At 50.2% G+C, this 14,963-nt stretch overlaps 1 protein-coding gene across 1 annotated transcript in view; it reads left to right on the top strand.

Moving 5' to 3' along the window:
* The window catches only part of SLC7A5 (solute carrier family 7 member 5), a 41,170-nt gene extending 26,635 nt beyond the window's left edge, over positions 1 to 14,535 (top strand). Inside the window, exons 3-10 of the mRNA XM_075714982.1 lie at positions 956 to 1,061; positions 1,802 to 1,846; positions 3,227 to 3,350; positions 4,453 to 4,556; positions 5,301 to 5,397; positions 5,753 to 5,902; positions 7,049 to 7,226; positions 10,917 to 14,535. Coding sequence (XP_075571097.1) covers positions 956 to 1,061; positions 1,802 to 1,846; positions 3,227 to 3,350; positions 4,453 to 4,556; positions 5,301 to 5,397; positions 5,753 to 5,902; positions 7,049 to 7,226; positions 10,917 to 10,972 — 860 coding nt within the window. The 3' untranslated portion in view covers positions 10,973 to 14,535. The remainder of the gene's footprint in view (positions 1 to 955; positions 1,062 to 1,801; positions 1,847 to 3,226; positions 3,351 to 4,452; positions 4,557 to 5,300; positions 5,398 to 5,752; positions 5,903 to 7,048; positions 7,227 to 10,916) is intronic.
* The last annotated feature ends 428 nt before the right edge of the window (positions 14,536 to 14,963 follow it).

Genomic DNA, 14,963 nt, shown 5'->3' with positions numbered 1-14,963 from the left:
ATGCAGTCGCTTGGGTGATTAGTAAAGATCTGTGCCCTAAGAGGAATCACATGGGCTTTCACAGGGCGCCCTGGATGCAAATGTGCCCTCGCGGAATCCTGCCTCGCTGCCCGCTTCCACCCTCACCAAGGGGAGCGCTGGGTCTGGGGAGGGGAGCGTGGCTGCGCCATCCCAGGCCTGTCCCAGGCTCCACATCAAAAGGCAGGGAGCAAAACAACTGCAGAGCATTTTAAAGCAAAAATAAATAAATTCTTGGCTGCTCCGGGAGAATTCTTACCAAAGGTACAATTGAGTTGTCTGTTTATGGCTTTTCATTTCAAAAGCAGATACATAACAGGAACTTTTGATATTCAAGTCCTAAAGCAGCTAACTTCTGATATTTAAGCCCCAGAGAACCTGACTTCCCACAATCAAAGGGATTGCCATAACCCTCTGCTTTATCAGGTGGCTGGTGGGACCAGAGGAAATCCTGGATTTCTGCTTTATTGGGTGGCTGGTGGAAGTGAAGGAAATCCTGGGTTTTTATCGAATGAAAGCAGCTTTCAGTTGAGAGGACAATGTGACAATATCTGTTTGCATAGCATCTTCCAGCAGGAAGGTCCTCAGAATGTTTTCTTCGCGGGGAGAAGATATCTGGGAGATTACCTCCGTGATAGCACGTTGCAGTGTGAGAAAGTTTTGAGGACTCAGTAATGGGCAGTTGCTTCAGATAAATGTCTGGGGCTGATTATTTGTTGCGTTAGTCCGGATGAGTTAAGCACTGTAAAACTGGAGGAGTCAACCCAACAGAAATATGTTCACATGCTCTCTAGCATAACCCAAAATGCATCAGCATGATAATTAAGTATCCTAAGAGCAGCTTTTGCCTCCAGGTTTCTCTGTTTCAACACCCACAAAGGCCCTTGGGGTTCGCAGTCCATCTGCATGGATCCTTTCTTGGTTTTGTTTTCTGCAGATAATGTGACAAACCTGACTCCTGAGAAGTCCTTCCAAGGCACCAAAGTAGGCGTGGGGAACATTGTGTTAGCTTTGTACAGCGGTCTCTTTGCCTATGGAGGATGGTAAGATGCAGTCCTTTATCTCTTTTCAATGCTAAATACTGTAGTTTGTTCCTTTGTCCCCAGATTGTGTTTGCAGGGAGAGTATGGTCCAGGACTTTCCATCTTTCTTGCAACCGGGGCAATGAGGCAGATGCTTTGGGTTTGCCTAGGAACGTTAATAGTCATACTTCATGCCCCATTTCCAGCCAGGACACAGAAGCACAAAGAAGTGGTGGTGATCATGGGATGTAGAAGAGGCAGCGATGGTGGGTTGCTCGGTGCAGCTCCTGGGCGGTGGTAAGAGAAAGCAGCAGGGTGGGTTTAGCTAGCAGAGGAGAGGTGTGTTCCATGCCAACAGATTATTTAGAGCACCAAACTGAAGCTCCTGGAGAGCTTCTTTACCAGTCCCTTTGAGCACCTGCAAGCACAAGGAGCCTGCTCAAAAACAGGCCGGTTGCAGCCATCCTTATCGCTTGGAGGGCGGCCCTGTCGCTTGTGGGTCCAGCTCTTCACCTGCAATCGCCCCTCCTGTTGCAAGGAAGCTGGCGGTTCGATGTGTTTGATCCCCCAGCACCATCCAGAGCGGGCGCTCCGCAGGTTTTGTGCTGTAGGTCTTGGACTAGGCATCAGCCATCATAAGTTTTACCGCAGGTTTCAGTCTCTTTACCCCTCCTGAAATTCCCTTGCAGATGAGTAGGATGAAGGCCTTCATTTATTCCCTGGACTAACCAGAATTAACCACTGTTCTTTTTAAATTACAGGAATTACTTGAATTTTGTTACAGAAGAGATGATAAATCCCTACAGGTAGGTGTGTGTCCTGTGGTGACTTCCCTGGGAGGAAAACTTGTTCTTGGGAAGCCCTTTCCTCGTGTGTGTAAGAGGGGTCGCTAATCAGCCCAGAAGCCAAGGTCTTTTTCTAGGGAAATAGAAAACGAGGGAAATTAATGGCATCGTTCCTCCCTGGAACAGGGGAAGAGGAACAATAATCTCTGTATGAGAAGGGCTGTTGCAGACGCTGCTTTCCTGTTCTGCTAATATTATGAGTGTTGTTGCAAAGTCCTGCTTCCTTGGCATGGCACCTCTTTGAATTATAGGCGAGGAAGAAGCACTCGTGGCTTTATTACTGTCCTGTATAAACTCCCACAGGAGTATTTGTGCGCACATATGTTTGTCACATGCTCTTCCTGTTCTCTTGAGCAATAGCCGCTTTCTGTACTGCTTGTCTTCGGGCTTACACAGGGGACCTGGTGAGATGAGGGTGGGCCACACCGAAGCAGGACATCGCTGATAAATCAGTTTTGCTCACAGGGAAGGTGCCTGTGAGGCACTGTTGATACGAGCTTCAGGGTCACTTGCGCAAGAACCCATTCCTGGCTGACCCTCGCAGTTATTAGTGCCTGCTGGGAAGCGTAAGGTGTGATCCGCCCTTTCCTTGACAAACACAGTTATAAAAGAGTTTTTGCAGATTGCAATTATTTTCTTGTCTTCTGAATGCAGTCATGGTATTTGACTCTCTCCTCCTGTGGCTTTCAGCTCCACTAGACCAATTATACATGGCATCAAGCAGGGTTTCCTTTTTCAGTTTCCGTTCGCAAATGAAATTAGACTATTTGGAAAGGCAAATTTGTACCAGCACAGCCTCGTCTTTACAGACCCACTCAGACTGTGTCTGAACTCATTTTCTTTGAGTTTCATCCATCCAGCCAGCTGCCCAGAGTTAGAGCCTAAAAACTGCCCATGAAACCCCTGATCTTTCACTCTCCCACAAGAAACCCAGCAGCACAAATGCTTCTCCTGTGCCCAGAACAGGACGCATGTGCTAATGCCACTGGCTAGCAAGAGACACAGGGGGTTATTTTTAATTAATTGCCTTTGCAGTTATCTTGGATTACTGCTTGCCCAGACAGCTAGAGTCTCTCCATGCAAAAAGTCCTTTCTGCCATAATCCTTCGCTCTACATCTGTCAGCCTCCAGGCTGCTCCCGTGTGGGCATCTTCTCCTCTCCTGGGGGAGCAGCGTGTGGCTGGGAAACTGGACATGCTGAAGAGCCAAAGAAGAGCAGAATGGCTCGAGCCAACTTTAAGCGAGCGCGGGAGGGCTGCAGCATGAGCCATCGATCCCTGGCATCACCAGCTCTCTTCTCTGAACTGCGGCGCTCCATTACAATTTATATTTTCTTCCTAGAAACCTGCCCCTGGCTATCATCATCTCACTACCTGTAGTCACTTTGGTTTATGTGCTGACAAACTTGGCTTACTTCACGACCCTGTCGACGAAGCAGATGCTGACGTCCGAAGCCGTGGCTGTGGTAAGATGGGTGCATTTCTGATGTGACTCGTCTGTTTTCCGGGGCTGGTTAAATCAGACTTACAATCTCTGCATGCATCTCCTAGTTTGTTCCATGCTGGTCGTGGTTGCTTACAAAAAAGCTGATGTTTGACAGGAGATAAAGAGCAACTGTGACGGGAGCAGGGAAGAACAGTGTGATACCAACTGGGATTAATCACAGACAACAGTAAGGGTGGGCAGACGGGTAACGCTGCTCTTAATTTGTAAATATGCAAGGTTGCTGCTGGCCTTATGACTTATCATCAGTTACCAGAGCACGGTATTTATGGGAAAAGGTCATTCAGTCAATACTGAACTAGACTGTTCTCTTTGTATATCTTCCTTGTTTTAATTAAGAGAGAAAAATAATACTTCTATTAATTAAAATGCCATTGCGGTCAGAAATCCTGGTTGCTTCAGAAGTGAGCAGCATGGTATGGCCTTGCAAACTGAGTGTGACCAGGATCGCTCAGTGCTTCGAGGGGGATCTCCCAGTCCAGGATAAGCTGGTCTGGGCCATTCAGGTGACAGCGCTCCATGCTTCGGGTTAGAACCCAGCCCCGCTCCCGCCCGCACGTACACAGTGCTGAGTTATTGGAGATGCCAGCCTGTGTTGCATTGCTCTAGTTGTGTGCCTTTGCAAGTCTTGAAATCAATCTAGTCTTGGCATAAAACTGCAGTGAAGCAGTGCAAGGTCAGTTTGTGATATAAAACTACAACGCCAGGTCACTGCGTTTCTAAGGGGTTGTGTCCCAGGGTCCTTACTCGGCAGTCGGTGATAGCTGCGTGTCTGAGTCTCCTCACAGTTTCCCTTTGGTCTTGAACTTTTGGATAGCCGTTCTGATAATGTTGTGTCCTGACTCTGAGGGAAGGGCTTTCTGCTGATGTTTTTTTGCAATTCCACAATATGCTTTATCAGGAAGGAGGAGCAGCACATGACAATATGGAAAACTCCATAACAGGTTCAGCACTAAGCCGTGTAATTTGTTCAGATTTCTACAAATATTAAGTCTTTGTAGGCAGCTGTGAGTTCTTTTGGATATTCTGGGTGTGAAATGACTGTCTTCTTATCCACCGCTTAGGATTTTGGGAACTATCACCTTGGCGTCATGTCCTGGATCATACCTGTCTTTGTTGGCTTATCGTGCTTTGGATCCGTTAATGGATCTCTCTTCACTTCTTCCCGGTAGGTTTCTTGCTCAATTTTGTGCTTTTTGTTTACAAGTCACGCTTAATGCCTCTTCGTTTGGAGTTGCCCTCCAAAGAGCGGCTGTGGGTAGACACAAAGTCTAAAGGGTCTGGAGGATATGTGGGGAATGCAGGGGAAAAAAAAAAAAGCAAGACTTTAAAACCATATCCAGTTTAAAGGAAACCCTTTCAGTGGTCTTAGTCTTCTGTTCCTCAGGCAAAGTCCTGTTGAAGTTATTAGAACATAAACAAACACAGGCCTGGGGCTCAGTGTTGCCTGAGAAAGTGGCTTTAATGAAAAGCAGAAACTTATGAAAATTCAGGGCTGAGAATCCCTCCAGAAAGGGGAGAAAGGACGGGGCAGGACGGGGACTGAGATGGTTCCAGCTCTGACACACATCTCCCGGGTTGTCTTAGCAAAGTCACTTAATTGCTCTCTCTGGAAAGGAGGATATGAATACATCTTTTCTTGCATTCTTTGTCCGTCTCCAGCCTTCCTTCTAAGACAGGGACTTTCCACTGTGTACGTGCAGAACACCCCATGCTGGGGTCTGATCCTGGAGGGCCCCGCTCCCGAACCAGTGACTAGCAAAAGGGCACAGCTGGCATCATGCAAGGTGCCATGAAGGTGGAAAACCTGCACTGAGCTTGGGCTGTCCTCACTTGTTTTGTGCTAAAGACAAACCCCAGCCCAGGGCTGAAGGTTGCAGAGGTGATAACAGCTCTGTCTCCCCCACCTCAGGCTGTTCTTCGTGGGATCCCGAGAAGGACACTTGCCTTCAATCCTGTCCATGATTCACCCCAGGCTTCTCACTCCTGTGCCGTCCCTCGTCTTTACGGTAAGCACCTGGCTCTGTGGTGATGAGCATGGACCTGCTACTGAGAAACAGGTCGGGGGTAGGATCCCATCAGAGTGGTTGGAGCGGGGCTACTTGGGCACCATGTCCAGACACGGCCATTTCTGCATGCACCTACAGGAGAGGATAGACCCTCCTCCTTCTCATCATATCCTCATATTCCACTTCTGTTTTGAAATCGCTTGAGGCACCCATTGAAAATAGCTTAAATAAGTAAAAAATAATCAACCTGATTCTTTCCTGGCAGACAGTTCTTCTAAAATACCTGTATTTAGTGTTGTAACATACATGGTTTTGCCTACTCCCTTTGCTAATGGCTTTTCTTTTCTGGGTGCAGTGCATCATGACCCTGCTCTATGCCTTCTCCAACAACATTTTCTCAGTCATCAACTTCTTCAGCTTCTTCAACTGGCTGTGCGTGGCTCTGGCCATCATCGGCATGATGTGGCTGCGTTACAAGAAGCCAGAGCTGGAAAGGCCCATCAAGGTGAGAGCAGCGTGGTAATTGCGTGGTGGGTCCTCCCCGAGTCCCTTCTCAGCACCGGGGAAGGTTTAGCAAGTACGGCTGTGTGTCCTGTTCGGAAGAGGGACTGGGATTGCAAGCGTGCAGGGGAAATGTTGTGTTGTAGCTAATGCAGGTGTCCCTGCTGCACAGAAATCTGCCAAATGCAAATCGATGCAGGAGGACAAAGATCTCCCGTGGCCGTGGGGACATCAGAGTGAAGGAGGCTCTGGGTGTCAGAGGTGCAGGGTGGGGTACCCCAGCAGGAAGCTCTCAATGACAAACATATTCCCCAGGACAAATCATAGGCTGTGGCTCTCAGTGAAACACTGTACCATCATGGAATTCACTTAAAATAGTTTTTTAATAAAGCAGACAAACCCACGCCTGCAGAGATGAGAACTTTGTTCTCTTTGTCCTTGGCCAGCTTGGCAGTACCGTGTCCCATCTGGGAGGAGGCCAAGATCATGTCAGCCGCAAGCATGTCTGCCTTCCTTACAGGCATGTTTCTCATTCATCCCCCAGCACACTCAGGTCTCTGCCAGGCAACAGGCAGCCAGAGAGAAACAAACTCTCAGACCTGTACCAGCGCCTTCCCAAAGTAACTCTTTGCAGGGTGTTTCCTTTGTTTTTTGTTTTTTCTTCTAAAAGCCGGGCTTCTCTCAGTGGGCGCCCTGCTCAGAGCAGTGTAGCTGAGTCCCTTGAGAAACTGCTGTGAAGAAGCTATGGCTTGTGCTGTGGTTGCTGTTTGGTAGAGGTGCTTTTTATAAGCAATCATTCAAATACGGGATTGGGGTCAAAAAAAGGGTGCTGAGAAAGGCTCATGGCTTTGGCAAGCCACGTTTCCATGCTTTGTTCTACTGGTTTTAAATGTACGTGTTAGGTGCTAGCCTGTTTTCTCCAGGATTGATGAAGAGCACTGCCTAAATCGATACCTTCCCCATGGCAGTTCAAGGTCATGGTCCCCTTGTTCAGAGCACTGGGGCAGACAGGAGCACCGTCCACGTAGGGGTCCGTGGTGGAACATGAACTCCTTCCCTCCCCGGGCTGTACACCTAGATAAACTTCACTGGCAAATGTACCCTGTTCCCCTGATACAACTTCTGACCTGTTCTTTGGGTCCTCCTTTAGGTGAACATCTGCCTGCCCATTTTCTTCACCCTGGCCTGCTTGTTTCTCATTGCTGTTTCCTTCTGGATGACGCCGAAGGAATGTGCGATTGGCTTTGCAATCATCTTCAGTGGGATCCCTGTTTACTTCTTCGGAGTCTGGTGGCAAAACAAGCCCAAGTGGGTTCTCCAAGGCATCTGTAAGTATTACCAGTGAAGAGCAAGGGTGCAGCCTTGGCTTTCACTCCAAAAATAGTAGCTTCCTGGTGAGCATGCTACAGCTAGTAGCACTGGCTCTCCTTCGTGTAGTGGAAGCTTCCCACGTCTTGGCTCTGATCAATTCTTCTTTCACGGTAACAAGTTTTAATCTGATGATTACCTTATTTACCAAGCACCCAAAACGCACCCTGACTTGCGATAATTGCAAAGTTTGAGCCAAATGCCATGTGTTGGGGTTTTTTTGGTTGTTTTTTTTTTTTTTAATCTTGGCAAACAGGTTGTTTTTATGCAGTGGAGCGTAATTCGCTGAGCACATTGCTGCCTTTCTTCTGCCTCCTGTAAAAGCACAGCGTCAAGCCTTTTGTCAGCAGAGAATCCCTTTCTGCTGGTGTAGGAAAGGAAAAGAAGTAACAGCATAACAGGCTGAGCACAGTTGGCCTCAATCTGACTGCTGAAAATTCAGAATTGGTCCCAATCCATCGCTTAGCCAGCGCTAACTTTTCTGATCCAGTCAAAGCACTCCTTGGCATCAACATGTGGCAGCAGAGCAGAGGGAGGGGAAAATCCCCTGGATCTTTTCTCTTACGAGGCTGATTTTTAAGGTATCTTTATATAAGGTTTTCCAACAGCTGACATGACACCACGGTGTGTTTTGAAGGGATGGAGAGGCCATGCTTGGCACATGGAACCTCTGTCTGAACAACTGAATCAAGAAAGTCAATCCGTGTTGTCCAAGTAACTAAACTGTACCATCTGCCTCCCAGCTCTCATACAACAGGCTGACCTAGAAAAGCAGACAAATAGAAATGCCCAGCCTTAGCTGGATGCTTTTTATGAAGAAAAGGCTTTTAACAGCACTCAGCACTTGTATTCTTTTTTTATTCCCCCCCCATTTCTCTCTGTCTGTCTCTCTCACACTTTTTTATTCTGAGTATTAGGCTCAGTTCCTGGAAAAGCCATTTTTGCAGTGCCTGGGTGGCAAATTACCATATTAATTGTTTTCCACCACCAAAGGCTTGAAAGGAGAATATAGACAGTATTCTGGGAACACAGAATGATAATCCTGCAAATGTCCACTTAGAAACATATGAACTTTAAACACACGTGTATATTCATCAATTGCAGATAATTTGATCACCTCCAACTGATCTGAGTTTGACACTGTGTGTAGTTAGAATTAGTGTTAGCTTTGCCTCGCAAGACTGTCTTGTGATCTCCAAGAAGCCAGTGAAGCAGCAGAAAGCACAGGTGTGCTTGGATACCAGCCAGCGAAACTCACGGGTGGAAAAATGAAGTTACTTCAGTTTAGCACCTTTCCTGTGCCAATCTGCATCTGAAATGCTTCCTTTGCTCCTCACCGGCTCTGGGTTCAATATGCTGAGTGGCTTTGTGCTGGGTACTCGAGCCTTTAAAGAAGCTGTGTGCACATACAGCCAAGGTTTTCCAAATTGGAAGTAAAAGTATTGGCTCATATTTTCTATGCCCATTCCCGCTATTGTGCCTGACTCAGTTTTGGCTGCTTGCAGTTCTGGCATCCAAACATAGTCACTGTATCACCACGCAATTAGAATCTGGCATCAAGAAGTACCGGAGCCTGTCTCGGGGCAGCACAGCATCCTTGCTGCAGGAGCAAAGCTCCCAGTGTTACATGTTTAAGTTCTGGGCGTGAGTAGAGAGTAGCTCATTTGCTTTCAACTCTTAAATTGTATTTGGACTTATCTCACTCAGAACCACAGTGGGGAGGCAAATGGGTCAGCCCTTTTGAGGCAGAGTGTCATGAACCGAGACCAAGTGTCTTGGGTTTGCATGGCAAGGTTTTGGTAGCAGGGGGGCTACCAGGGTGGCTTCTGTGAGAAGATCCTAGAAGCTTCCCCTGTGTCCGATAGAGCCAATGCCAGCCGGCTCCAAGACAGACCCGCTGCTGGCCAAGGCTGAGCCCAGCAGTGATGGTGGTAGCGCCTCTGGGATAACATATTTAAGAAGGGGAAACAAAAAAAACCCAAAACACCGGGACACAAACTGCAGCTGGAGTGAGGAGTGAGAATATGTGTGAGAGGAATGGCTCTGCAGCCTCCCAGGTCAGTGCAGGAGGTGCTCCAGGCGCGGAGCAGAGATTCCCCTGCACCCCTGGTGCAGCCCATGGGGAGGCAGCTGTGCCCCTGAACCCATGGAGGCCCCCGGGGAGCAGAGATCCCCCTGCACCCGGGGAGGAGCCCACACCGGAGCAGGGGGATGTGCCCCAAGGAGGCTGTGACCCCATGGGAAGCCCACGCTGGAGCAGGCTCCTGGCAGGAGCTGTGGCCCTGTGGGGAGAGGAGCCCAGGCTGGAGCAGGTTTGCTGGCAGGGCTTGGGACCCCGTGGGGACCCACGCTGGAGCAGTCTGCTCCTAGAGGGCTGCATCCCAGGGAAGGGACCCACGCTGGAGCAGGCTGCTCCTGGAGGGCTGCACCCCATGGGAGGGACCCACGCTGGAGCAGTCTGCTCCTGGAGGGCTGCATCCCAGGGAAGGGACCCACGCTGGAGCAGGCTGCTCCTGGAGGGCTGCACCCCATGGGAGGGACCCACGCTGGAGCAGTCTGCTCCTAGAGGGCTGCATCCCGGGGAAGGGACCCACGCTGGAGCAGGCTGCTCCTGGAGGGCTGCATCCCGGGGAAGGGACCCACGCTGGAGCAGGCTGCTCCTGGAGGGCTGCATCCCGGGGAAGGGACCCACGCTGGAGCAGGCTGCTCCTGGAGGGCTGCATCCCGGGGAAGGGACCCACGCTGGAGCAGGCTGCTCCTGGAGGGCTGCATCCCGGGGAAGGGACCCACGCTGGAGCAGGCTGCTCCTGGAGGGCTGCATCCCGGGGAAGGGACCCACGCTGGAGCAGGCTGCTCCTGGAGGGCTGCATCCCGGGGAAGGGACCCACGCTGGAGCAGGCTGCTCCTGGAGGGCTGCATCCCGGGGAAGGGACCCACGCTGGAGCAGGCTGCTCCTGGAGGGCTGCATCCCGGGGAAGGGACCCACGCTGGAGCAGGCTGCTCCTGGAGGGCTGCATCCCGGGGAAGGGACCCACGCTGGAGCAGGCTGCTCCTGGAGGGCTGCATCCCGGGGAAGGGACCCATGCTGGAGCAGTTCGTGAAGAACTGCAGCCTGTGGGAAGGACCCATGTTGGAGCAGTTCATGAGGACTGTCTGCCATGGGAGGGACCCTACGCTGGAGCAGGGGAGGAGTGTGAGGAGCCCTCGAAGGAGCGGCAGAGACGATGTGTGATGAACTGACCCCAACCCCCATTCCCCGTCCCCCTGTGCTGCTTGCGGGGAGGAGGGAGAGAAAATCAGGAGTGAAGTTGAGCCTGGGAAGAAGAGAGGGGTGGGGGGAAGGTGTTTTAAGATTTGGTTTTATTTCTCATTACCCTGCTTAGTTTTGATTGGCAATAATTTAAACCAATTTTCCTCAAGGCAAGTCTGTTTTGCCCGTGACCGTAATTGCTGAGTGATCTCCCTGTCCTTATCTCAACCCAGGAGCTTTTTTTTGTCATATTTTCTCTCCCCTGTCCAGCTGAGAAGGGGAGTGATGGAGCGGCTTTGCTGGGCACCTGGCATCCAGCCAGGGCCAGCCCACCACACCAAGGTATGCGTTGGGCCCCTGCGTGTGATCCCTGACCTGTACTTTGCTTTCTTCCCCACAGACTCCGCAACAGTCCTCTGCCAGAAACTGATGGAAGTGGTTCCGCAAGAATCATAAGCAGGAAAAGCAGAGACATTCAGCTCGAGGAAACGCACAATATTATTTTAAGACGACACAAGGAGAAAACGCTTCTGATCCCTCGTAAACGAAACCTAGGCACTGGAGCACCCCGTCGGAGCTGCTTCGTGTCTTGACGCCATGCCCCCGGCTCTGCCTTGCCTCCTCCAGCCCCTCCGTCGCCACCCTTTAGCCTGGCAGATGAGCAACCCTGTGATGAGAAGTTCTTGGTACGAACGTGGGGCAGGAGGAGGAATTCCTGCCAGCAGCTTCGAAGTGGTCCTGCCTGTCCGATCAGCCTGTGTGTGTGTGTGATACTGAGGGCTGTACTTCAGTTCTGTGTAGGCTCACTGGGTTTGGGTCTGGGATCCCCCGGCCGATGGCAGATCTGCTCGCGAGCCCACTTTGAGTGTTGCCAGCTGTAGGAATGTGCCCGTGTCTGGGGCTGGGATTGTCACAGAGCCGCAGGGTGGTCCTGAGCCCGGCCACCTGCTCTACCTGGCCAAGGACGGGTGGTCGGGAAGCAGAGGTTGGCTGATGTTGGCTCACACGCTCACACACACACAAACTCACACCAAAATACGTGCTGCTGGACGCTTTGGACTCTGTCCACTGGCAGGGACTTAGGTGAGACAAGGCAGAGCAGAATTAGCGTCAGAGAAACGATGTGGGGAGGCCTCGTCTGCCTTTCGCTGTGTTCCTGACAGGAGCACTCGGGGTTCCTTGCCACTGCCTGGCTTTTAACTCTCCGATCCAAGCCATCTCCCTGCTATCGAGCCAGTCCTCCAGGATGCTCGTCACCAGAATGCCCATCCCGTGGCCCTGTGAATTAGCACTGGGGCAGGTGCAGGCCTGAGGGTGGACTTCCTCCTGATAAAGCCAGGGAATTGCAATTAGCAGAAGGCCAGCTCCTTGGCTTGTCCACTCCGTGTTTTGCTGTAGATAGGCTATCATCCAGCATGGGATGAGCAACATCACGCTCTCCAAATGGCCCCGTTCGTTGCCTTCGGTGTGATTCACGTTTGCCCCTAAACCATCTGCAAAGAGAAAATAAGGGTGGGATTCCCTTGGCTGGTTCCCTGGGGTCTGTCTGCGCGTTGCCTGTCACCATGCCCTTTGTTATGCTGCGTCTCTTCTAGAACGTGCAGTGGAGATGGGACCAAGTGGGTCTGGGGGTGTGGAAAGGGGCAGATGTCCCTGGATGGCTGGAGCCTGGCTTTAATCTTGCTCTGCTGTAGATGGTCTGTTTTGCTCTAAGAAGCAGGGACTGGGGGACCTGTTCCTTCTTCGTGCAAAACGGCAGCATCAGGTTTGGCTTGGTGAGATGCCCCCACCAACATCCTCCCGTCCAGGGAGTGCTCTTTTGAGCACAAAACCACGATCCACATGTGAAATCTTGTTTTGCTGTTGTGAGTGGTGCGGTCCCATCCCCTGAGCCCACCCAAAATTCCACTAGTTACCAAGTAATCAAAACTGCCCTCTTAGGAACATGTTGCTTTATTTGGTCAAAAGCATCACCTTTTCAGCAAAACTGCAGTTCTTGAACAATTTGCTCATAATGCCTCTGCGCTCACAGTGATAGTTGGAAATCAAGAGCTTCTTTTTCCCACAAGTGAGCTGCTTCAGTCTGTGTTACAGATCATCTTTGTGCTTGTGCTTTGTGCAAATGGGTTGTGGAACTACTGTTTCTCCTCAGTATTTTTGTAAACTAAGCTGTTTGGAAGCCGGGATCCTCTAAGAGCTAATGCTTTCTACTGGATTCCCCTCTTAGCATAGAGTTATTTTGGATGAAGAGGCATTAAGGACACCAATGGTACTAGCACATGCTTTTTGTCCTTTTAAGAAGTTCTTTAGCAAAAAAAGAGCATGTATTATAGCAGCTGGCAGCTTCTGTTCAAGCGTGTGTGGCTATGTCAACGAGTGTCTACGTGCAGCTCTTTGCTATTGCTTCGCCAACCACACGTCTTTGCTTTGAGGCAGTGCAGGAGGAAGAGGTGAGACAATCAGGACGCTGAAAACCTTTGCCATCAGGTTGCTTATTCCATGGCAGCGCAGTGTAGAGATACCCAAGCCAGCTCAGGTGCTGCTTTACACGCGTTAGCGTTGAGATCTTGTGGAGCTAAGTTCACCTGTGGAGACTCGCAGCTGGTTTGGGTACATCTACAGCGCAGAAGCACCCAAAGTTAAGGCCAGTGCCTGGCTGTTCAGGGACCTACGTGCAATGAATTGGAGCATCTCGGATCCAGTGCCTGCGGAGAGGCATTTGCATAAATAAGGTCATGAACCGTAAAACCTGAACTCAATTTTAGGAATCCTCTTCCAGCTGAAGGCTGAGATGTTTTGGCAGGGTAGTGATGGGAAATCGCTGCTTATGCAGGACCTGTTTCATCGAGAGAACCTCAGTCTGTCACCTACCGCTCGGTCTGCGGGTTTTTGGCTGTAATGGTCTCAGGGCGGGTTTCCTGCAGGGCCTGGGTTCAATGTAGGGGCTCTCAGTGCTAATATATACCAGCAGAATTACTCACGATGCAAAGGAAAGGGATTTTAACTCTCAGCCACCTCAATCCAGTGTAAATTAGCGCTCAAGTCCAAGCCACAGAGAGCTCAGAAATAGGTGCAACTCTCCCAAAGGCGTGGGGGTTGCTTGGTTTGGACACATCTTTAAATGACTTTCATCAGTGATGGAGATCCATCACTACGCAATATCCTCTTGGTGAACCTTCCACACTGGTTTTAAAGAGGAGATGTCACACTGAGAAATACTGGTTTTATTAATTAACCGATCTTAATTAAATCCTTAACTCGCTTGCTCTTGATGAATTTTCCTGATTCTTCACTTGCTGCTAAAGATCTTTCTCTTGTACTAACCCGCTGGCTCTGGCATTGATACCATATGTTTCATGGTGATCTCGCCAGCGTCTCCATGGCAATAGAGGTATAGGAAGAAACTGAACCAGGTACCAGCACAGAACGACAAAAATGTTGAATTTGGTCAGGCACAGCTCACATCTCAAAGTCTACCTTTCAAAAGCCTGATTTCTTTTATCCCTGATTCATTGACCCCAATAGTTCCCCTCTACCAGAGCTTGGTGACGTGGCTGTAAGAGGCTGGGTTATTTTTTTCCTGGAGGTTAGGGAGATAATGAGTAAGGGGGTAAAACTGAATTTTATTTTATCAAGAAAACACAACTAAAGTAATTTTCACTCCAGTGGGTGAAACTGCTGTTAGCAGCATCTGCTGTCCAGCACGACAGCTTGTAACTCGGATCAGCAACCAGGAGTGTCGGCTGCCCTCGGGGGCTTGCCGTGTTCAGCTGGATTTGGGTATGGAAAAAGAGAGAATACACCCCCATGAAAGACCTCCTTGCTGCTCGTTTTCCTCAAATGTGGAATGAGATGTGTCACGGAGGGCAAGGGGAGCAGCAGAGACTTCACAGAAAATTTCTCATCGTTCCCAGCATGGGTGTGTGTGAGGGTGGTGAGGCACTGGCACAGGTTGCCCGGAGAGGTGGTAGGTGCCCCATCCCTGGAAACATCCCAGGCCAGGTTGGACGGGGCTCTGAGCACCCTGCTCTGGTTAAAGCTGTCCCTGCCACTGCAGGAGGTTGGGCTGGGTGGCCTCTAAAGGTCCCTTCCAACCCAAAGCATTCTATGATTCTATGTGGGATTTTTCTGTTGTTTCTCTGTTTGCTTGTGCTCTCTCGAGCCCATGATCGGTCACGCCTGGTGCAATCCGCCAAGAGAGATAAACCTGTCCCACAAAGGACGCATACAGCCACAGCGACCGTGCCTTTGCTTTCCTAAACAGTAGCTGCAGTTAAACGAGGTACCGCGTGAATCGATTTCATATGACAGTATTCTGCAAATACAGCCGGAATGGTCGTGTCAGTGGAACCACAGAATTATTTAGGTTGGAAAAGGCCTTTAAGAGCATTGAGTCCAACCGTGGAGCCACAGCTGCCTATTTCTGCAAGTGATGGCTGTGCCACCG

This window comes from Pelecanus crispus, chromosome 8, assembly GCF_030463565.1.
Source record: "Pelecanus crispus isolate bPelCri1 chromosome 8, bPelCri1.pri, whole genome shotgun sequence".
In the NCBI taxonomy this organism is placed as follows: domain Eukaryota; kingdom Metazoa; phylum Chordata; class Aves; order Pelecaniformes; family Pelecanidae; genus Pelecanus; species Pelecanus crispus.
Note: the sequence above shows the minus strand (reverse complement) of the source record. Positions and strands in the feature narration are given on the sequence as shown.